The sequence below is a fragment of the Palaemon carinicauda genome, chromosome 29 (genome assembly GCF_036898095.1).
Source record: "Palaemon carinicauda isolate YSFRI2023 chromosome 29, ASM3689809v2, whole genome shotgun sequence".
Taxonomy (NCBI): domain Eukaryota; kingdom Metazoa; phylum Arthropoda; class Malacostraca; order Decapoda; family Palaemonidae; genus Palaemon; species Palaemon carinicauda.
This window is the reverse complement of record NC_090753.1, coordinates 967,780-990,156: the sequence shown is the minus strand read 5'-3', so window position 1 is coordinate 990,156 and position 22,377 is coordinate 967,780. Positions and strand designations below refer to the sequence as shown.

The 22,377-nt window shown below is 44.2% G+C and overlaps 1 protein-coding gene across 4 annotated transcripts in view; it reads left to right on the top strand.

The window, feature by feature from the left end:
• LOC137622170 (condensin-2 complex subunit G2-like) overlaps positions 1–22,377 on the top strand; it is a 413,141-nt gene that overhangs the window by 28,508 nt on the left and 362,256 nt on the right. For all 4 annotated transcript variants that reach the window (XM_068352607.1, XM_068352608.1, XM_068352605.1 and 1 more), the window contains exon 3: positions 18,551–18,877. In XM_068352607.1, coding sequence (XP_068208708.1) covers positions 18,551–18,877 — 327 coding nt within the window. The remainder of the gene's footprint in view (positions 1–18,550; positions 18,878–22,377) is intronic.

Below are 22,377 nucleotides of genomic sequence, written 5' to 3'. Positions count from 1 at the left end.
CCCATAGACGATGTAGGTCTTGTAATAGGCGTATTCCGAAGGCCTCGGTAGATCCTCACACCGCTTGTTCTGACTGTAGGGAAAGACCCTGTCAGTTGGAAGATCGATGTGAGGAATGCGCCGGACTTTCGGAACTTGAATTTGTCCGATTTCTTAAATATTCAACCAAGTTAGAGAGAGAGAGAGTTAGGAGGAGTTCTTCTCGCTCTTCACTTTTTTCCTCACCTCATGATCCCCTACCTTTTCCTCCCCCTGTAGTGGCTACCCCCGAACCTACTATTTGCCCTCAACCTGATATGTCTGTTGTTTTGCGTGTCATTCAGGCTTTAGGTGACAAAGTGGAATCGGTGGTTAGTGATCATAAGTCTCTTATGGCCGAAGTCAAGGAACTTAAGGTCAAAAGTGCAGTGGGAGGTAATAGTGCCACGAGTGTCAGTGCAGTGCCAAGTGCTAGTGTCAGTGTCAGTGTGGTGCGTGAGGGTACTTCTGTGCGTGCCAGTCGTCCTCCCAGTCCGGGACCTCTTGCAAACTCCCAAGCCCAGGGGAGAAGCAATGTCGAAGGGCAAAAGGGTTCGGCAGGCCTTGATCGGCGCACAGAAGTATCCTCGGTGGTTGCGGGCGTGTCTTACAAAGACCGTCACTCCCACCCGCAGACGATTGAGCCCGTCTTTTACTCGTCTGCTGAAGAATTATCAGGGAGAAAACGTTGGACTCAGGTCTCAAGACCTCTTAAACGCAAAGTCCAGACCTCAAGAGCTCTACAACCTGGCTGCAGTCATTGGATCAGCTCTGACTCGCCGCAGTCATCAGTTGACTGCACACCTCCTAAGAGGAGTAAGGTGCTGCCGCAACAGATCTCTTCTGTTAAGGCTTTGCCTCAGCAGACCTTAGTGTCTGCCGACCCCAAGTTGACTCTACTGCAGTCCATGCAGTCACAACTTGCGGTCTTAATGCGTGAGTGTCAGGCTGAGAAGGTTACACCTCCTCCTGCGATCGCTCCGCCTAACCGCAGTCCTGTCTGCCAGGCGTACGATGTTGAGGCTCCTCAGGATACCTTACCACGTACTGAGTTTCCAGTTTCCAGCGGTGTGCAGCTACCTCCGCCTTCCTTAAGGCAACCTCAGCAATGGGAACAGGAAGCTTATACCTTACTTCCTCCGCTTCCACTTGCGGTTCCACCAGTGAGGCAACACTCTCTTGAGGTACAACAACCTCTCCCATCCATGAGGCAGACACCTCAGCTCTCGCTGCAGCGACCTCAACCCTCCTCAAGGCGAGAGCCTCAACACCTTAGCCTTGCGCCTCAGGAACCTCAACTCGCGAGACAAGAACTGCGTTCTGCGCAGCCACTACCTCAACTCTCGCAGCTCACACCTCAGGAACCTCAACTCGTTCCTCAGGAACCTGCTACTGCGCATCCGCTAACCTTACAGCAAGCGCAACTCTTGAGTCAAGACACTCATGCCAGGAGTCAGCCTCCTCAACCCATGCGCCTACCTTCTGCTACTCCTTTTGACCAGCCTTTGCAGCCTGAACCTCAGGTTTTGCCTCAGCAACAGAGACTTGAGGATGAAACCACAAGCATTTTTGCTCCCGCTCGTGCAGATTCTGCTGTTCAGCATACCTTACCTCTCACTTCGCTACACTCTGGTGATGAGGTTTCTGATGATGAGGCTGCACACCTGGATCCCTCATCAGACGTGGAAGAATCCAAGTCTTCTCCTCCTCCGATAGACTTTCGTAAGGTCCTGGCTCTTTTCAGAGAGGTATACCCAGACCATTTTGTCTCTGCTACCCCCCGCTCTCCGCCATCTGAGTTTTCGCTGGGCATGCAGCCAGCCAAGTCAACTTATACTAAGCTCGTCTTTGCAAGGTCCTCTAAGAGAGCTCTAAGAATTTTAGGGGAGTGGTTGCAGTCTAAGCAGCAACTAGGAAAGACTTCCTTTATGTTCCCACCGACTAAGCTCACTTCTAAAGCGGGCGTATGGTATGCCACAGGAGAGGAACCAGGCTTGGGAGTACCTGCCTCTGCCCAGGCTGACTTCTCGAGTTTGGTCGACTCTCCTCGTAGAACAGCAATGAGGCGCTCTAAGGTTTGCTGGACCTTCTCCGATCTAGACCACTTACTAAAGGGTGTATTTCGGGCCTTTGAGATGTTCAATTTTCTAGACTGGTGCCTGAGGGCCCTTAGCAAGAAGACCTCCCCTGCGGACAAAGACTCGGCCATGCTTTTAATGTCCTGCATGGATAAAGCTATTAGGGATGGATCTGGCGAGCTTGCTTCAATTTTTGTGTCAGGAGTTCTTAAGAAAAGGGAGCAACTTTGTACCTTCCTTTCTTCCAGCATCACACCTTGTCAAAGGTCTCAACTCCTTTTCGCTCCGCTTTCTAAGTTCTTGTTTCCCGAAGAACTTATCAAGGACTTGTCTGCGGCAATGATTCAGAAAGACACTCATGATCTTGTGGCCTCTTCAGCTCGTAAGACTAAGGTTGCTCCCTCAGTCCCCAGGACTTACCGCACCCCAGTTGCTGATACGCCTGCTACGAGGTTTATTCCGCCCTTTCGTGGTAGAGCCCCCAGCCGAGGAAGCTCCCGTCCAGACTCTTCCAGGAGCAAGTCTAGGAAAGGTTCCAAGACTTCTCAAGGCAAACACTTGACTCTCCTCCTCTCCAGACAGCAGTAGGAGCCAGACTCAAGATCTTCTGGCAAGCTTGGGAAAAGAGAGGTGCAGACGCCCAGTCTGTCAGGTGGCTGAGGGAGGGTTACAGGATACCATTCTGCCGCAAACCCCCTCTGACCACTTCTCCCATCAACCTCTCTCCCAACTACAAGGAAAAGGACAAGAGGCTAGCGTTGCACCAGGAGGTGTCGCTCCTGTTACAGAAGAAGGCAGTGGTTATAGTCCGGGACCATCAATCCCCGGGCTTCTACAACCGTCTCTTTCTGGTGGCCAAGAAGACAGGAGGTTGGAGACCGGTGCTGGACGTCAGCGCGCTCAATGCTTATGTCACCAAGCAGACGTTCACTATGGAGACGACGAAGTCGGTCCTAGCAGCGGTCAGGCAGGAGGACTGGATGGTCTCGTTGGATCTGAAAGACGCATACTTTCACGTTCCTATTCATCCAGACTCCCAACCTTTCCTGAGATTCGTTTTTGGAAAGGTTGTGTACCAATTCCAAGCCCTGTGTTTTGGCCTAAGCACAGCTCCTATGGTGTTTACGCTTCTGATGAGGAATATTGCAAAATTCCTCCACTTATCCGACATCAGAGCCTCCCTTTACTTAGACGACTGGCTGTTGAGAGCCTCCACGAGTCGTCGCTGTCTGGAGAGTCTCAACTGGACTTTGGACTTGATCAAGGAACTGGGTCTGTTAGTCAACTACGAAAAGTCCCAGCTCATTCCCTCCCAATCCATTGTTTACCTGGGAATGGAGATTCGGAGTCAGGATTTTCGGGCTTTTCCATCGGCCCCAAGGATAAGCCAAGCCCTAGATTGCATCCTGAGCATGCTGAAGAGGAGCAGTTGCTCGGTGAGACAGTGGATGAGTCTCACAGGGACCCTGTCATCGTTAGCACTGTTCGTCGAGTTAGGGAGACTCCACCTCCGCCCTCTTCAATTCCATCTAGCAGCTCATTGGGACAAGGATTTGACGCTCGAAGCAGTCTCTATCCCGGTCACCAAAGAGATGAAGACCACTCTCTTGTGGTGGAAGACCAACCTCCTTCTCAAAGAGGGCCTATCGTTAGCGATTCAGACCCCCAATCTTCATCTCTTCTCGGATGCATCAGACTCGGGCTGGGGCGCGACCTTGAACGGACAGGAATGCTCGGGAACGTGGAACAAGGAACAGGTAACGCTCCACATCAACTGCAAGGAGCTCCTGGCAGTTCATTTGGCCCTATTGAACTTCAAGTCTCTCCTGCTAGGCAAGGTGGTGGAGGTGAACTCCGACAACACCACAGCCTTAGCTTACATCTCCAAGCAGGGAGGGACCCATTCGAGGAACCTGTACGAGATCGCAAGGGACCTCCTCATTTGGTCAGGAAGTCTAAACCTCGCCCTACTAACGAGGTTCATTCAGGGCAACATGAACGTCTCAGCAGATCGCCTAAGCAGAAAAGATCAGGTCATCCCCACGGAATGGACCCTTCACAAGAGCGTGTGCAACAGAATTTGGACCTTGTGGGGTCAGCCTACAATAGATCTGTTTGCCACCTCCATGACCAAGAGACTTCCTTTGTACTGTTCCCCAGTTCCAGACCCAGCAGCAGTTCATGTGGATGCTTTTCTGCTGAATTGGTCCCATCTCGACCTTTACGCATTCCCACCGTTCAAGATCATCAACAGAGTCATTCAAAAGTTCATCTCGCACGAAGGGACACGGCTGACGCTGGTTGCTCCCCTTTGGCCTGCAAGAGAATGGTTCACAGAGGTACTACAATGGCTGGTCGACATCCCCAGGACTCTTCCTCTAAGAGTGGACCTTCTACGTCAACCTCACGTAGACAAGTTGCACCCAAACCTCCACGCTCTTCGGCTGACTGCCTTCAGACTGTCGAAAGATTCGCTAGAGCTAGAGGCTTTTCGAAAGAGGCAGCCAGTGCGATTGCCAGAGCAAGGAGGGTATCCACTCGTAGAGTCTACCAATCCAAGTGGGAAGTCTTCCGGAGCTGGTGTAGAGCCAATGCAGTTTCATCCACCAATACCTCTGTAACCCAAATAGCTGACTTCCTATTACATCTAAGGAATGAGAGATCCCTTTCGGCTCCTACGATTAAAGGGTACAGGAGTATGTTGGCTTCAGTTCTCCGCCACAGAGGTTTGGACCTTTCTTCCAACAAGGACCTTCAAGACATCCTTAAGTCTTTTGAGACTACTAAAGAACGTCGTTTACCCACTCCAGGCTGGAATCTAGACGTAGTCTTAAGGTTCCTTATGTCACCTAGGTTCGAACCTCTCCAGTCAGCTTCCTTCAAGGACCTTACCCTCAAGACTCTTTTCCTCGTCTGCCTTGCAACAGCTAAAAGAGTCAGTGAGGTTCATGCCTTCAGCAAGAACATTGGGTTCACATCCGAATCTGCAACATGTTCTTTACAGCTCGGATTTTTAGCTAAGAATGAACTTCCTTCACGTCCTTGGCCTAGATCGTTTGAAATTCCTAGCCTTTCCAACATGGTAGGTAACGAGCTAGAAAGAGTTCTTTGCCCTGTCAGAGCTCTAAAATATTATCTTAATAGGTCAAAACCTATACGAGGACAGTCAGAAGCCTTATGGTGTGCAATCAAGAAACCTTCGATGCCCATGTCCAAAAACGGACTTTCGTATTATATAAGGCTTCTGATTAGAGAAGCCCATTCTCATATGAAGGAGGAAGACCTTGCTTTGCTGAAGGTAAGGACCCACGAAGTGAGAGCCGTAGCCACTTCGATGGCCTTTAATAAGAACCGTTCTCTGCAGAGCATAATGGATGCAACTTATTGGAGGAGCAAGTCAGTGTTTGCATCATTTTATCTTAAAGATGTCCAGTCTCTTTACGAGAACTGCTACACCCTGGGACCATTCGTAGCAGCGAGTGCAGTAGTAGGTGAGGGCTCAGCCACTACATTCCCTTAATCCCATAACCTTTTTTAACCTTTCTCTTGAATGCTTTTATTGTTGTTTTTATGGTTGTTACGGTAGGCTAAGAAGCCTTCCGCATCCTTTTGATTTGGCGGGTGGTCAATTCATTCTTGAGAAGCGCCCGGGTTAGAGGTTGTGTAGAGGTCCTTTAGTAGGGGTTGCAGCCCTATATACTTTAGCACCTTAGAGTTGATTCAGCCTCCTAAGAGGAACGCTGCGCTCAGTAAGGAAGACGAACTTAATAAAGGCAGAGTAACGGTTCAAGTCGACTTCCTTACCAGGTACTTATTATTTCATTGTTATTCTGAAATAACTGATTATATGAAATACGGGATACTTAGCTATCCTTTAGTCATGTACACTGGTTTTCACCCACCCCCCTGGGTGTGAATCAGCTACATGATTATCGGGTAAGTTTAATATTGAAAAATGTTATTTTCATTAGTAAAATAAATTTTTGAATATACTTACCCGATAATCATGATTTAATTGACCCGCCCTTCCTCCCCATAGAGAACCAGTGGACCGAGGAAAAAGTGAGGTGGTGTCAACAAGAAGTACTGCAGTACCTGGCCACAGGTGGCGCTGGTGAGTACACCCCCTTCTAGTATAGTGATAGCTGGCGTATCCCTCCCGTAGAATTCTGTCGGGCAACGGAGTTGACAGCTACATGATTATCGGGTAAGTATATTCAAAAATTTATTTTACTAATGAAAATAACATATTTATCTAAAAGTACACTTATACAACATATGTTTTCTTAAAAATAATATATATCCATTTACATTATGAAAATGAAATACGTTTGCTTGGTAAGTTAATATTTTCTTTCATTTCTTGCAAGAAAAAAGAAAAAGGGATTTACATATTTTGCAAGTCATTCTTTGTAGAGATTGTCACATATAATATGACTATATTTCTGACGGAAGCACGCTGGCAAATTGAATGATTTTCTTTCGGCGTGTTACCGAGTAATCTTATTACTGTACAGTATTCCCATCATCGAAACATCTAGTAACGATATCAAGTATTTTAGTGATCCGTATAAGTAGTTATAAGAATAGTACAACTTACTGTAAATTTAAGAAAAAAGTCTGATGACATCATATTTCTGGCTGAAGGCAAGTGGCAAATCAAATGATTTCCTTTTGATGCGTTACCAATATTCCCATAATCGAAACGTCGAGTAATGATGCAAAGAATTTCTAATAATATCCAGAGAGAGAGAGAGAGAGAGAGAGAGAGAGAGAGAGAGAGAGAGAGAGAGAGAGAGGGGAGGGGGGGGTGCCTATGATAACTAATGATAAGGTCTATAAACGAACTGTATGGATACTGTGATACCGTATAGCATATTGGTGCTGATGTAATATTCATTATAAAGAGATTGCGAACGTTAAGAAAATTATATAAACAACTCTGTGTTATTCGTACTGTATATGCACATAATCGGAATACGGCAGTGTGACCTTGAGATCAGCTGATATCAACTGAAAGTAAACCAAAAGTAATTGTTGATTATTAAAATGCTCAAGAAATTGAAAAATAGAATTTAAACATGCTTTAATAAACCACAATTAAACAATAGTCTTGATGAAATATGCTTTATTAACCACAATTAGACAATAATATTTAATGAAATGTGAAGGCTTAATAATGAACTAAAAATTAAATACTGTACGAATCTTTAAAAATGAACTACCCGTATATGTTGGTGTGAGAATGTTATACGCACATATTCGTGGTTCTGTCTCATATCTCTTCAATGTGATATAGAATTATTTAGACTTGTAGGTTACTTCTTGAAATAAGTCAAAGGATAAGTTAACTTTAAACAAATTTATTGTTAGCTCCATCACTGGAGTATGGATGGTTTGGTCGGAAGACCATTCCGTATGAAAAGATGAATAGAACTGCCTTACAATAGGCTTGCGTTGATAACGTAGCATTAGTTATCTCAGCGTTTATTACAAATATGATCACATAGCCTTATAATCGGAAGTCAGGTGTTTCCGGTGTAGAGATCAATAGGTCAACTGTTTCTCACGGGAGGCTTGTGACATGTTTACAAGACATAAATAAATGTTACCTATGCAATGATTTAGCTTAGTCTATTTTCACATCCTGTTATGGCTGTCGTTACACCAACTCTCCAATGATCCCTTGGGTCATGGGTTTATAAATGTATTGTTATTACATATATGTGTGACCATATGTCCATACACACACACGCATGCACAGAGAAAGAGCGAGAACGATTTCGCATAACTAATAATAATGGCTAAAACGAATTGTATGAAAACTGGGATTTCCTTTATCATATTGGTGCTGATGTAATATTCATCATGAAGATATGTTGAATAAGTTAAGAAATATAAAAGAATACGCCATTCGTCTGTACGCCATCTTTCGATACGGTAGTGGGACCTTCAGATCAATTGATCATAACGAAAGGTAAACAAAATATTAAATAATTCTTGATTAGTAAAATGCTTCTGAAATTGAAAAATAGAATACAAAAATGGGTATTATTGTAGTGTAGCATTAATAGAGTACTGTATATGATATCCTATGAAACAAGAAAATGAAATGATGATAAACAGTAAGAAAATATTGATAAAATATGATCGAAATGATTGCCGACTCATGACGCATCATAATAAACCTACGGAAATTTCACTTTTTGAGGTCGACATACATCCCTATCTCTGTTGTAAGTCGACCACTACCTGTAAAGAGTGTCAAGAGTAGTCTGCCTCCCAATGAGAGAGGTTTGGGCGTTGGAAAAAAAAAGATGTCAAGTGAGATTCTTCACCTTCGTGGTTTTCCTTGAAGTCAAAGAAATCTTGGACTTCTTTGACTCACTGATCTCTTCCCAAATCTTCTCCTCTGCCGGTCCTCTCTGGGGAATGGCCGAGTAAAAGTGCAGCCCTGTTAACTCCAGGTCAGCCTTGTGAGCCAAAGGATGGTACCGTTTCTCCTAGGAAATCGGTCCTGTTTTTATTCCCCCAGGGTGCAGCTGCTCTGTCTGATTTCCTAGTTTTTTGGCCATCAGTGGGCATTGATGGTCCCCCTTCGAAGGAAGTTCTGATCAAATTCCTTCAGGTAGGGGTTGAGTGGAAGTGCACTTCAACTTCCTCACACGTGGATCCTTCCTCCTTGGGTGCAGGTGCTGCTCTCCGTCTGTCAGACTTTTGGTCTCCTGTGGCTGACGCTGAAGACTATGCTTCTCCCCCCTGTGGCGGTGGGAGAGCAAAGTCTTAGGCATGTTAATCCTTCGGGAGAACATCTCTCATCCTTGAGAGAGGGTTATTCGTGACCAGCATGTGGATTACATCTACGCTTCTCCCCCTAGGTCTGGGGGAAAGCATGGTCTTAGGTGCAGTTCTCCTTCCGGAGAACCTTTTTCTCATTTGTGAGACCAGGCCTGTGAGCAGCTTTCTGTGCCAGAGTAGACTCCCTCTCCGGAGAAATCTGCTAGACGTTTCTTTTCGGGGGTCCGTCGGGTGGAGGAGTTTCTGACCCCTCATCACCCTTGGCGTGCTCCTCCCCCTGTGGCATGGAGACACCTGTTTGAACATTCGTGTTCTTGTCTCGTGGTTCCTTTGGGTTCTCGTGACGACTACGCTGAGCCTTCTGGGTTTAGTGACCCTGAGCCTTAGAGGTCCATTTACACTGAGCCTCAGGGCTCTCGTGACCCTGAGCCTTCAGGTCCTTGTTATGCTGAGCCTTTGGGCTCTCGTGACACTCGTTACGCTGACCCTTCGGGCTCTTGTGTGCCCAGTTACACTGAGCTTTTGGTCTCTTTTGAGCTTTGTTATGATATTCACAATCCAGAACCTTGGGGTTCTCGTTGCGCGGAACCTCTTGCTTCTTGTGACCGCGAGCCTTCTGGCATCCGTCTCGCTGAGCCTTCGGGCTTGTCGCGCTGATCCTTCGGGCTCTCGTGGTTTTGAATCTCCGGGTTCTTGTCTTGCCGAGCCTTCGGCCTTTCGTGACGTCGGACCTTCGGGTCCTTGTCATGTTGAACCTTGAGGTTCTTGTGACCTCTCGCTTGATGGAGCAGTGTCGTGTGACCTGGCTCGTCACAACCCAACTGGTCGTTATGCGCCAAACAAGCTGGTCTCACCAACTGCTCACCACTCGTCTTCAGGCGAAATTCCATCAACTTTTTTGGCCTAGAGAAATTGTATTCCTGTTTGGGGAGACCTTCTCTCGAGACGAGACGACTTTGTCTCCAAGCGGCCCTTGCCACCTCGCCGCTCTCCACATCGTCAATTGCTCTTGCATCGGTCAACGAGACTGACTGTCCCGATCCCCCCCCCAAGGGACCAGTACCCACTAGCTCGAGTTTATAGCGAAAGATACAACGAAGTGCGAAAGCACTTCGCTGCTTGAACGCATCAACGCCCCCCCCCCCCTCCGGAGGCTAGACCGGTGCCAATCCTGCCTGCAAGTAAGGAGTCTAAGAAATCTTTTCAGGTTCCTTGACCCAGGGCTCCTGGCTGCCCAAATGATCCTCCTCTCAGTCATCGGGAGGTAGAGAGGCCCCATGGCTAAGTGCACTATTCAACGCAGTGCGGGAGGCTGTGATGGGGGCCATTCCCCGTTCTCAATCCTTGGGCAGTACGCTGAGGATCTCTCTGTTGGCTGCTCTCCTTCCCAGCGCATTTCCTCCTGCAGATCTTAGGAGTTCCGAAGGTTGCACCCTGGTGCGACTTTCTCGATGTAGTGGATTGCGGACTGTGGCCAGATGTAGCACTTAGATTACCTAGTGTTCGAATGCAGACCACACTCCAACGTTCACTACACAAAAAAGATAAAACAGTGGAATACCCAGAAATCTGGGCAAAAGGTAAACAGTCAAGAGAACCGGGCATAGGGCACCCCCCCTGGTTTTTTTATACTGGGCAAGGCGACCCAGTTAGAAGCCTTGAGCTTGCTGAGTAAACAGGTACTGTAGTATTACTGTTTAATTAATTCTGGGAAAATCAGCAGAAATAATGAATAGCTCAATCTTCTTTAGGTAAGATCTGTTTTTCTTTACTTGTGATAGCCTAAAAAGCAGGTAGTATGATCGATGGTTTAATTCCATGGAAAACCAGCATATATATATATATATATATATATATATGATAAATAGCTTGAATCTCAGGTATGATTTTAGAAGGGAAGCAAATAACACTGAATAAAAATGGGTGGCTGAGGATTGGTCAGGTTATGCAGGGGAAAGAAATGTTTACAATGGTTTATGAAAATCAAAAATGTGTATTTCAAGATGAAATCAAATAAAGATAGTTATAAAGAAACACTGAAAAAATATCACGGTCAGATAAAAACATGATTTCCCCTAACTAGGTATAATAGCCATGAAAATGATAAAATCTTAATGTTTTACAATAAACTGCTTACCATTAAACACTGACAATAACCAAAGATGTCATATTATATGGTATAAAGTCACCAGGATCCGGTTATACTATAAGCTACTCATTTAAGAAAACAAGATAAGAAAGATACAAATATCCTTCTTCAAATTACCTCCCCATCGGGTTCCAGATATAAAACCTATTCTGTAAGTCTCAACATCACGACAGCTACTTCGGTAAAGGTAGACATAAGGAAGCCTCAAGCTAAGGGGAACCCCCTAACATTATTCAACCTAATCTACATACATAGACAGCAAGTTTGGACATTGACATCACTTTCAGTTTGTCTCTGGCTGAAACTTCTTTTGTTTACCACCACAAGGTTCCTTATTTCTGGGGACAAATATGTGACCCTAATCCTAGGATAACTGTCACTATATGATAAGAGGCATTTACACTATGACGGGGAAATGTCGGTCAGGGATAAGACTATGCACTCCTATAGTAGCCACACCGGAGCAGATATGTTCAAAATAGTTCCTGTTAAAAGTATATAGCCTTTTCCAGGCAGTCTTCAGTCATTCATGGTAAAGCAAACTACGATGTCTTACGATGGACACGCGAGTCATGTTTAACAAGAATTAAGTGTTGTGCACAGCCAATATGCCACCCACATTTGCAGCCTAGAAGATGAATGAGTCATCTACAGTGGTACCTCTACATACGAATTTAATTCGTTCCACAACCAACTTCGGATGTAGAAACGAATTTTCCCATAAGAATACATGGTAATTCATTTGATTCGTTCCTCAGCCTATAAAAACCCATAATAAATCCTTAATAAATGGCTACACATAATTACACATAACAATAACATAACTGCATAATATGAAAGAAGCATGTAAAAAGATAATTATAAAGAAATAATAAATAAAAAATGTGTTTTATTGCTACTTTACCTTAGAGACAGGCCAACGCAGGTGTAGGATTTGCTACGCCAGGAGACGGACGATCGGCAAGAAGGTAGACATGGTGTTAACATGTTCTTTAAATCTCTCTCTCTCTCTCTCTCTCTCTCTCTCTCTCTCTCTCTCTTTTGTTCTTCTTCACTGTTAGTGTTAGAGACGTCTATTAATTTTTTCTGAGAGAGAGAGAGAGAGAGAGAGAGAGAGAGAGAGAGAGTTTAAACAAAAATGTACATATGATTTTTAACAGCGTTAACGAGTTGAAAGACAGTTAAATGTAACTAAAAAAACAATATCAGCGAATCTGAATTCCTTTATTAACTAAAACAAATATTGATACAAACACACTCGTGTGCGTATGCGCAAACACACACACACGCACGAGGAGACACGATCGGCGAGGAGGTAGAGATGGTGACTGCGATAACATACCGTAACTTACACTACGGAAATTTTAATCTAACTTAGCTTATTTATTTTTTTTTTATTTTTATATTTCATATTTTTTACATTGTTTTTTTATTTTTTATTTTCATCACTTTCAGTGACGAGTTACGGTATGTTATCACAGTCACCATCTCTACCTCCTCCCCGACCGTCTCTATTACTGCGTAGCAATTTTTGCACCTGTGTGTGTGTTTGTGCATACGCACACGAGTGTGTTTGTATCAATATTGGTTTTAGTTAATAAAAAAATTCAGATTAGCTGTTATTACTTTCTTAGTTACATTTAATTGTTTTTCAACTCGTTGATGCTGTTAAAAATCATGTGTACTCTAAACACATTTTTGTTTAACTCTCTCTCTCTCTCTCTCTCTCTCTCTCTCTCTCTCTCTCGGAAAAAAAAATAATAAGACGTATCTAGCACTATAACAGCGAAGAAGAGAGAGAGAGAGAGAGAGAGAGAGAGAGAGAGAGAGAGAGAGATATTTTATTTAAAGAACATGTTAATGCTATGTTTAGAGAGAAACAGAAAAAGAGAAGTCTTATTTAAAAGAGCTTGTTAATGCTATCATGGTTTCCTTTGCTTCACTTTTTTCTTTCTTTCTGTTCATCACGCTGGCCCTTCTCACAAATGATCGTTTCCAACAATCTCTTTGTCCTTTATCCCTATCAACAAAAGGCGTTCTAACTCTTCCAGGGTATTGCTAAGATGTCTTGTAATAATGGTGATCACCTTCGATGGTTATTTGCTTTAATGGCTGCCTTCAGCTTGATGATCCTCGAGATCATAGGCCTATTCCGGCCATATTGTTTAGCCATACAGTATCACTCACATGCACTCTGCTCTCATGTTTTTCTATAATTTCTTGCTTCAATTCTAATGAAAGAATTGCCTTCTTCCTATACTGAAACTTAGCTTCTTAGGCACCATGATTATAGGTAAAATAAAAAAGGAAATGTGAGAAAAGGAAGAAAATAAGCACTGTTAATAACAAACCAAACAGAGGACAACCACACGATACACACAAGAATAGAGAACTGAGCACTCGACGCTCAATGGCGTAATGTTTACTTCGTGTGTCGAAATAAAATTCGGGTGTAGAGTCAAAAATTTGCTCGAATTTTACTTCGGATGTTGGAAAATTCGGATGTACAGTAGATACGTTCGTGTGTAGAGGTTCCACTGTATTTACATCAGCATATTCAACCAAGTGTTTCGACTGTGGGCTCTGGGAGTTAACAGGATTCTTATTTCTTCTAAATTTAAGTTCTGTTCTATAAAAGCCAAGTTCTAAAACCTGATCTCTGCTGAGTGCAGGGTGTCGTTATTCTGTAAAAACAACGAAAAGGGTAATTACACCATGATGAAATGGACAAAAAGCCTGCAATAAATTGAAGTACACTATATTAAAGCAAAATTAGAATTTGAAATTATATTTTTCCTTGATACAAAAACCCCTTATCATTATTAGATGTCCGGAGGAAAGTACCACTTAGGTTTCTAGGAGTCCATTTCATTTTTGGGTTCCACCAGTTAAACCGAAGGGGGAAAGGAAGATGATTAGGCCATCTCCCTCGAGGGAGGACAGGGCAATCTCAATGACGGATTCCTTCCGCCTTAGTCCGATTGAGGTAGTTCCGTTGGAGTCTCGCCCTCCCCCGCAACGTGACCTTATCCCTCCTTCCGGAGAGGAGCCGAAGGACCTCTTTACGATCTCGAAGTCCTCAGCAAGAACTTCGCACCTTCAGGAGGCAAGGTGGAGGGAAGTCTCGCCTAACACGTCGGCTAGAGTTGCCTCATCAACGGCCTATCTTGACGACCTTGACCCACCCCAGGCTCCTATGGATGTGAGCTTGAAGGTGGAAGAGCAGTTCGGCCTCGAAGACAACTTTTTGCCAACAGCCGCTAGCCCTAAGCTCACAGAGGCGGAGCAGAGGTAGTCTGAACACGCCTTCTGGCAGGTGCTAACCGGCATCAGAACTATCAATGGGCTGCCAAATTCATCAACAGCCCTTTAGGATAGAAAAGACACACTCCTAGACAGGTCTATGGCACTGAGACTTCTGAGGGCCAGTGTAGCTTTGCCCTGGTCAAAGGGGTTAAAGGGTGCCAGAAAGAAGGCAGTGTCGCAAGCCACGGGCTCTTCTGCCTCCCTCCAAACAAGCTCCTCCTCTAAACTCCTTTTTGCCCTTCTGCCACCATTTGTGCTGCAGAGGAGATATTATGAGATCTTAAATGAGCCTCTTCCAGCCTTGCCTATAGATCACTCTGTAGTGGATCTTATGAGGGGCATTCCCTTTGAAAGACTATCGGGACTCGGTCACATACTCGGCCACAGAGATTATCAACCAGGAGAAGGTTGTGAAGTATGCCATGCATGCTACTTCATGACTTAAACTCTGGTTGGGATCTGTGGGTCACTTGATCAGATCTCAGGACTGGTCTCGTGAGTCCACAAGGAGGTCGATTGAAACCTTTCTCTTGTTCAGCACCTGGACGATTGAGTTCCTCTTTCACCAGGTTATTAACCTACGGGCCAATACCATTCTAAAAATAAGGGATTCGATCATAGAGAAGTTCCATCGACAACTCCCACAGGCTGAGGTCTCTAGGGTGAGAAACTCCTCTTTTAAGGGGAGTTTCCTTTTTGAGCCGGAAGACCTCGAGCAGGTGGAGGAAGTCCAACCAGGACTCCCTCCTCCTTTTGGCTGACCAACCTCCGCCACAGAAGAAATAGCCTGCTTCCAGACCACGGACAAATAGGGCTAGGGCCCACGACAGCAGGGCCCTAATGTGTCTTATAAGTCCTTTCGATGCAACTGTAAAAGTTCGAAGTTTTCCCGGGGAGGTAGGGGAAATAGGGGATCTGACAGGGTCTGAACCCGTTAGGAGGGGCAATCCTCCCACATGTCCCTCTGTGGGGGAGATGCCTGCAAAGCCACTGGCTAAGGTGGTTGCAGCTCGGGGCCAAACCCTGGACACTCTATGTGATTCGTTTAGGGTATCGTGTCCCATTCATTCGATCTCTCCCTCCACTGAATCGCAATCCAGTCCTAATTAGCTCCTATGGGAAGGGATGTGCAAAGGAGCTGGCCCTCCGGGTTGAAGTCCAGACCATGTTGGAGAAAGGTGCTCTCCAAAATGTCCTCGACAGGTCTCCAGGCTTCTTTAGCTGACTCTCATGTAAAAAAGGTGTCTGGAGGCTGGAGACCAGTCACCAACCTCTCGGCTTTAAACAAGTTTGTCAGTCAAACTTCGTTCAAGATGAAGGCAGTCGACACGGTCAGACATTCAATCAGACCACAGGACTTCATTTGTACTCTGTATCTCAAGGATGCATACTTCCAGATCCCAGTCCATCCATCTTCCAGGAAGTATCTAAGAATCATGTTAAACCAGAAACAATACCAATTCAAGGTGTTGTGTCTGTCTTTCTATGGTACCTCAGGTCTTTAGGACAGTGTTTGCCCTAGTGTCTTTGTACTCACAGAATTGGCATACGTTTCCTAAGATATCTGGATGACTGGCTGATTCTAGCAGACCCTTCTTCAACACCGAGTTAAATTTCTAAGGCTTTGCCAAGATCTGGAGATCATGGTAAACCTTGAGAAGTCTTTACTACCCTCTCAAAGACTGGTATACATGGGCACGGTAATAAACACCGAATGGCACAGAGCATTTCCATCCGACGAAAGAATTCAGAGGCTGAGGAAGGTGGCACAGCCCTTCCTCAGACTAGAAGAACTGCCTGCCCAGAGCTGGTTAAGTCTCTTAGGCGACCTATCATCTCTAGCCCATCTAGTACCTTATGGTCATCTCAGGATGAGATCCTGCCAGTGGTGACTCGAAGTCCCAATGGAATCAGGCCACCGATTCCCTGGGTCAGAGGTACAGATGGACCTCAGGTGGTAATTGGCAGACGAGAACATCTGGAAGGGGATATCTTCTCGTCCCTCCCCTGGAATTGAGGCTCTTTTCAGATGCATCAAAAGAAGGGTGGGGTCCCCACATGCTGCACCACACCATTTCCGGCCTGTGGTCTGAATCATAAAAGTACCAGCATATAAATCTTTTAGAGAAGAGGGCAGCCCTGCTTGCTCTCCAACAGTTCCCCCAGTTCATGGCGGGGCACTCCATGGTGCTGATGAGCGACAACACCACGATAGTAGCCTACTTAAGAAAGCAAGGCAGTACCTTCTCGCAGCTCCTGTTCCATCTAACAGTAGAGATACTCAGGTGGACAGAAGACAACTTGGTGTCCCCATCTGCCCGCTTCATTCCCGGCAAGAGGAATGTGCTTGCAGACAGCCTGAGCCGAGCGACTGAGATAATGGGCTCCGAGTGTTCTTAGAGTCATCTATTAGCCAATAAAGTCCTGACTTTATAGGGTTCCCCGACTGTGGATCTGTTCGCAACATCACTGAATTTTAGGCTTCCGGTCTACTGTTCCCCAGACCCAGACCCTCAGGCTCTCTGGGAAGATGTATTCCAACAATGCTGGGACAACTTAGATGTGTACGCATTTCCTCCATTCTGTCTGATGAGAAAAGTCCTCACTCAAGTCAGGATAAGAAAGAACTTATCGATGACCCTAATAGCTCCGCTATGCCGTCACGTAGAGTGGTTCCAGGGCCTTCTGCAGCTCCTGATGGAGCTTCCAAGGAAACTTCCTTAATGACACGAACTACTCAAACAACCACATGCCAACATCCATAATTTATACATAAAAGAAACCCTTTCTGCTACAACTCAGGAACATAAGTGGTGGACTACCCTTAAATCTGCATTCTTTGGTGTAGATGCACAGTTCCTCTTTTACTTAGACCAGATGGCTCTTGGGAATCAGTACGTCCCTGGCATTCAAACGCAATTTCTCTGTTACAAGATTTTAAAATGGCTGTATGGACGCATCAAACTACCTTCACAGCACACTATCTACAAGACGTGACCCACAGGAGACTCTATATGTTTTCTAGCGGTCTTGTGGTGGCTGCACAACAAGTGGTTCAAAGTACCTCAGGCTTCTTGTTGGATGAGTAGCAGTAGTTGAAGGCATTGATTACCTGTGTTAAGTCTGGGATGAATGAAAGTATGTATGGCTTTTTTCCTTTCTTCACCTTACCTCTTTTGGGGTACAGCGCCATGGGTTCCTCTGCAAGCTGTCTTCAACTTCTGTAGGTAATAACCATTTCCCTTGTGTAACCTAGTATAATTTATATTGATATACTTGTACACGTCCCCAATCCTTCTCGCGAGGTAGGCATTGTGAAACGCCTTTTTTTTGTGTAAGGTTCCTATTTAGAACATTCTTACCTAGACGTTCATCTGCTGTACAGTATCTCACATCCAGTATTGCTCAGGCTGATATCATTCTCACTTTTGTATTGATAAGCGAGGTGACAAAGTTTCTCTCGATGCAGTCTTATGCCGTACCAGGCAAACCTGGGTCAATGACTATGCCAGTACAGTAGTTGAACTTATCCACCAACCTAGGGGTAAGTCATCCATATTAGATACAGTAACGTAAGGTTTGTTAGTTTGAACATATGACAAATTTGTAGATAATTTGTATTTTTTCCCAACTAATACTGTGCAAACCTGGAGTTGTTTATATAAATTGTCCCACCATCACCTGTCCCCCAATAAGTCCTGCCTGCAATAGAAAAAGTGACTAGATCACCGTTCCCTGAGTTTATATACAGTATAAGCGGCTAGTACCCCTATACATCCCCTACCTAGTGTCTGCGTAGGGTTGCTACCTAGCACCAAAAGTCTAATTGGCTACCTTCCAGCTTTGCAGAAAGAATATCCATCCATAATTAATAACTCCAGGTTTGTATTAGTTAGGGAAAAATAGAAATTATTTACGAATCTGACATTTTTATATTCATGTTTCTTTAAATATTTATGGTCTTACTAGTGTAAAGGAACTAGTTTTTGTTCTTGTTATAGTATCCCTTATACTCCAAATAATTGTAATTGGCGTTAAAGAACAAATGAAATAATCTTTATACTTCAATCACATGCATTGTATAAAAGTTTTCATCATGAGAGACGTACAGTTATGTAAATATGTACAGCTCTGTATTCTACTCTTGATTATTTTTAAGACTGACAGCTGTATTTTTAAAACCATGATGTTTCTTTTCCAGAATAATAAACGCAGTATAGTTGATTTAGGAGAAGTCTTAGCTGAACTGAGTCAAGGCCAGTTAAACACTGTATGGACTGCTCTTCATTCATGGGCCAACGATCAATTAAATAAACTTGTAGGAGGTTCTGAAAATGAAGAAGTACGCAACTTTGCTAAAGAACCTTCTCTAAGCCATGAAGTGACCTCCCATATGGAGGCACCCCCCCAGCTTCAAGGTGAAGAAAGCCAGATGGAGATCGGGGAGAGTGAAGACAAAGGGGATCAGGCTGGCAACAAAGAACAGCTTCCTGCAGATGGCGGAGAGAAAGAGGCACAGCACAGTCAGGTATGATTATATTCAAGGTTGAAATATGGTTATAATTTTAACTGGTTATTGTAAATGAAATTTTTGTCATTTCTTTACATGATATGTGAATCCAGGCACTCCATGCCGTGTTCTAATTTTCTAGAAAGTGCATAGTATATTTGTTTCATTCATCTTTAGAAATATCAAGTAGTTTAAATTGGTTACCAGTAGTAAGTAAATCTACATTGTATTGGTACTTTGCAAACTGTATTAGTGTTAAGGCCGAATAATGTTTGTTCCAACACTATACTGTACACAAACCCTTACGCTCTTTACATCATCGTCATCATCATCTCTTACTCCTATTGATGCAAAGGGCTCTTTATAGTGGAGATATATTTCAGCGATAGCTGAAACTACCCGTTAAGCTTTTTGCGAGTTGTAAATACCCTCTGCTATATATCAGAGGGGGGAGCGGGGTTAGACCAATCACATCGCTCACGCCCGCACTAGTAATAGACCGTCACGTTTGATATCGGCTCCATAAAATACAGACATTGTCCTACTCTCCTGTTAAAAAAAAAAAAAAAGATATGATTTAAGAGCAACTGACCCAAAAGCTAAAAACTTCCATTCATTTTTCTTTTTCAGGTGTCTGCCCTTGTGGATTGAAAATCATATGGGTTTGTCCTGGTATTGAAGGGTGCCATTGTGACACTTTCATGTTGGCTATGGAGACCGATCCTCACGGTTTCTGTCCTGCGTGTAGGGATCACTCTTGCCCGCAGGAGTCTCCTTGTGACGAGTGTAGGGAGTGGTCGCCCTGCCAGTGAAAGGTTTGGTAAATGACAAGCAGCAGGCTAAGAGGGATTCTTCTCCTTCGGGTTCATCCTGGAAAGGGAAGATACCTCGCCTTCAGATTTCGTCGGTTCGACCTCACCATTCTGACTGCTCATTTAGCTTCCCCAGGGAGTCGGTGAAGTACGAGTGGCGCCCATCTGACTTTTGGACAATCCTGTGCTTTGGGGGCCTCCATTGCCTCCCCTAGCAAATAAGTGCCAGCCGCCATCATAGGGGAGTCGCTTTCCGCTGTGGCCTTCCTCGGGCTCACGGGTTCTCCTTACAAGGAAAGACTTCTTGATCGCTCGTGTTTGGGTATCCAGCGGTAATGTGCAGCCTCCCTAGGGATTGATTTCCATCTTTCCCCTTGAGACTTTCTAGGTCTTGCACCGAAAGAATCTATTGCATGCCTGATTGTCTTGATCTCAGCACCTGCTCGCCCCAATGTTCATTCTGCTTTGGCGGGCTAACGTGAGCAGTTGTTGACAGGTACTCCTTGGAGTTACAGTCAGCCTTCGATTTTTGCAAGGATTATGCGAAAAATCGCAAAAGCGTGTTGCCCTAGGTTGGGATAACTCCTAACCAAACAACTCACTGCCATGGCCTATGGTCGGATAATTAACCCACCAAGTACTGCTTAATATTGTTTTTACTTGGTTTCTATCACAATATATTTGTTCCTATTTAGTAATACAGTATAACACTTGAGGATACTGTAGTGTATATTACTGTAATATACTGCTATCACAACAGTAAGATGTCAGGATGCCAGAGAACTTCAAATCAATCAATCAATCACTACAGTAAAGCTTACCTGTACTTTAATTGTTTGTTTTTTCGTTCGTAGGACTTGTCTCCCCACACATGTAATTCTGTACTGTACAATATGTAAACAGTACAAACTAAGATTGACAGTGTACTATATATTTGTTCCGTAACCGAAATACAAACCACGCTATTTACATTGGTTATTACTTTCGGCGTAGCTGAAATGACAAGCCATTAGATTTTTAACGAGGGTTAACTACCCCCTCGCTAGTTAGCGAGGGGTTAGGGGAGGGGTAGCTAGCCGAGAAAACCTCTCCCACTGGGAGGTAGACCACTCCCTACACTCACCACAAACCTTATCTTTATCACACCGATGGCCCCTACAATAAGGACACAAGGTGTGGGGGTCCGTTTCGACCGCCGACATAAACGTGCCACAAGGGTGGTCAGGTAAACCAGGACACTTACGCATAGCAGAGGCCAACTTCACATACACTGTCAAAGGCAAAGCAAAAGAAAGATTAGTAATGGCTGTCCAAAAAAGGCGAGGGTGAAAGCGGACAAGTCCGACTGCCACCCGAGCCGAGAGCAAAGTGAGCTCAATCACAGGTGTGTGTGAGGTGGGGGGGGGTAGCAAGCTACCCTCCCTACCCCCCGCTAACTAGCGGTGGGGTAGTAAACCCTCGTTAAGATTCTAATGGCTTGTCATTTCAGCTACGCCAAAAGTAATTACCCATATTAGATAGTATGGTTTGTATTTCAGTTACGGAACAATTAGTTCATCAGACATAAGGTTTGTTTGTTTGTCATTCCACCTTGACTGTGACTGTCACTATGAACTGGATCATTCCTGTTTTGGGTATTTTACGAGCTTGGTAATAAGCTACACATGTAAGAGCATGATGAATACAGCAAAGAGTGGCAAAAAATTTAGATAATCACAATAGGCTGACTTGACTCATGAAAACAATGAACAATACTAATATTATTATTATTATTACTAGCCAAGCTACATATATAAAACATGAAGATGATGATATTTTGTAGAAATGGTAGTTGACAAAAACGAATAAAATGAAAAAAAAAAAAGGTAAATCTCGTCTAGTTAACAATTTATATTACGTCCTAGTAAGTTTTCGTCTCGTGGGTGGGACTTATAGTCGAAGGCGGGGAGACTTTCTCTGTTATTTGAACACTGGGACAACATAAAAAAACAATAAAATAGACCTTACATAATCATGAATAAGGACTGGAATTGCAAGTATTTTTGGTTGGTGATGAGGTTATATGTGAATACACTGAAATAGACTTTATATAATTATGAATAAGAACTAGAATTGCAAGTATTTCGGTTGGTGGTAGGATGACATGTCTCCCAATAGGGGGTGTCAAGGGGGGTTGAGTAATTCCTAAGGCAGGGAATGTCGCCACTCATAGTATAAAAAGATCAAAATATCTCTTACATATTTAGAAATAAAGGCTAGAATCCCAAAGACTTTGTTGGTTAGCTGAAGACAGGAGGGGGAGGATGTAATATTAGGGAGAGGATTTTTTAGTGAAATTTCCTGAGTGTAAACTTGTGTGATATACAACCATGTGTTATACTCTTTCGTAGCTTATAAAAATTATAATGAAAATAATAACAATAATAATAATAATAACAATTAGAATAGCGCCAACGTATCCCTGCGTGTCGTAAGAGGCGACTAAAAGGGACGGGAGGAGGGGGCTGGGAACCCCCTCTCCTGTATTATAATCCTGTTAGACTTCAAAGAGGTGGAGCTGAGGGGAGAGTGACTGCTCCCCGCACTCTAGTTTTGGGGTGTTTGAATGTGCGTGGATGTAGTACGATAGAGAGTAAAAGATGTGGGATTGGAAGTATGTTTAGGAATAGAAGGATGGATATATTGGCTTTGTATGAGACAAAGATA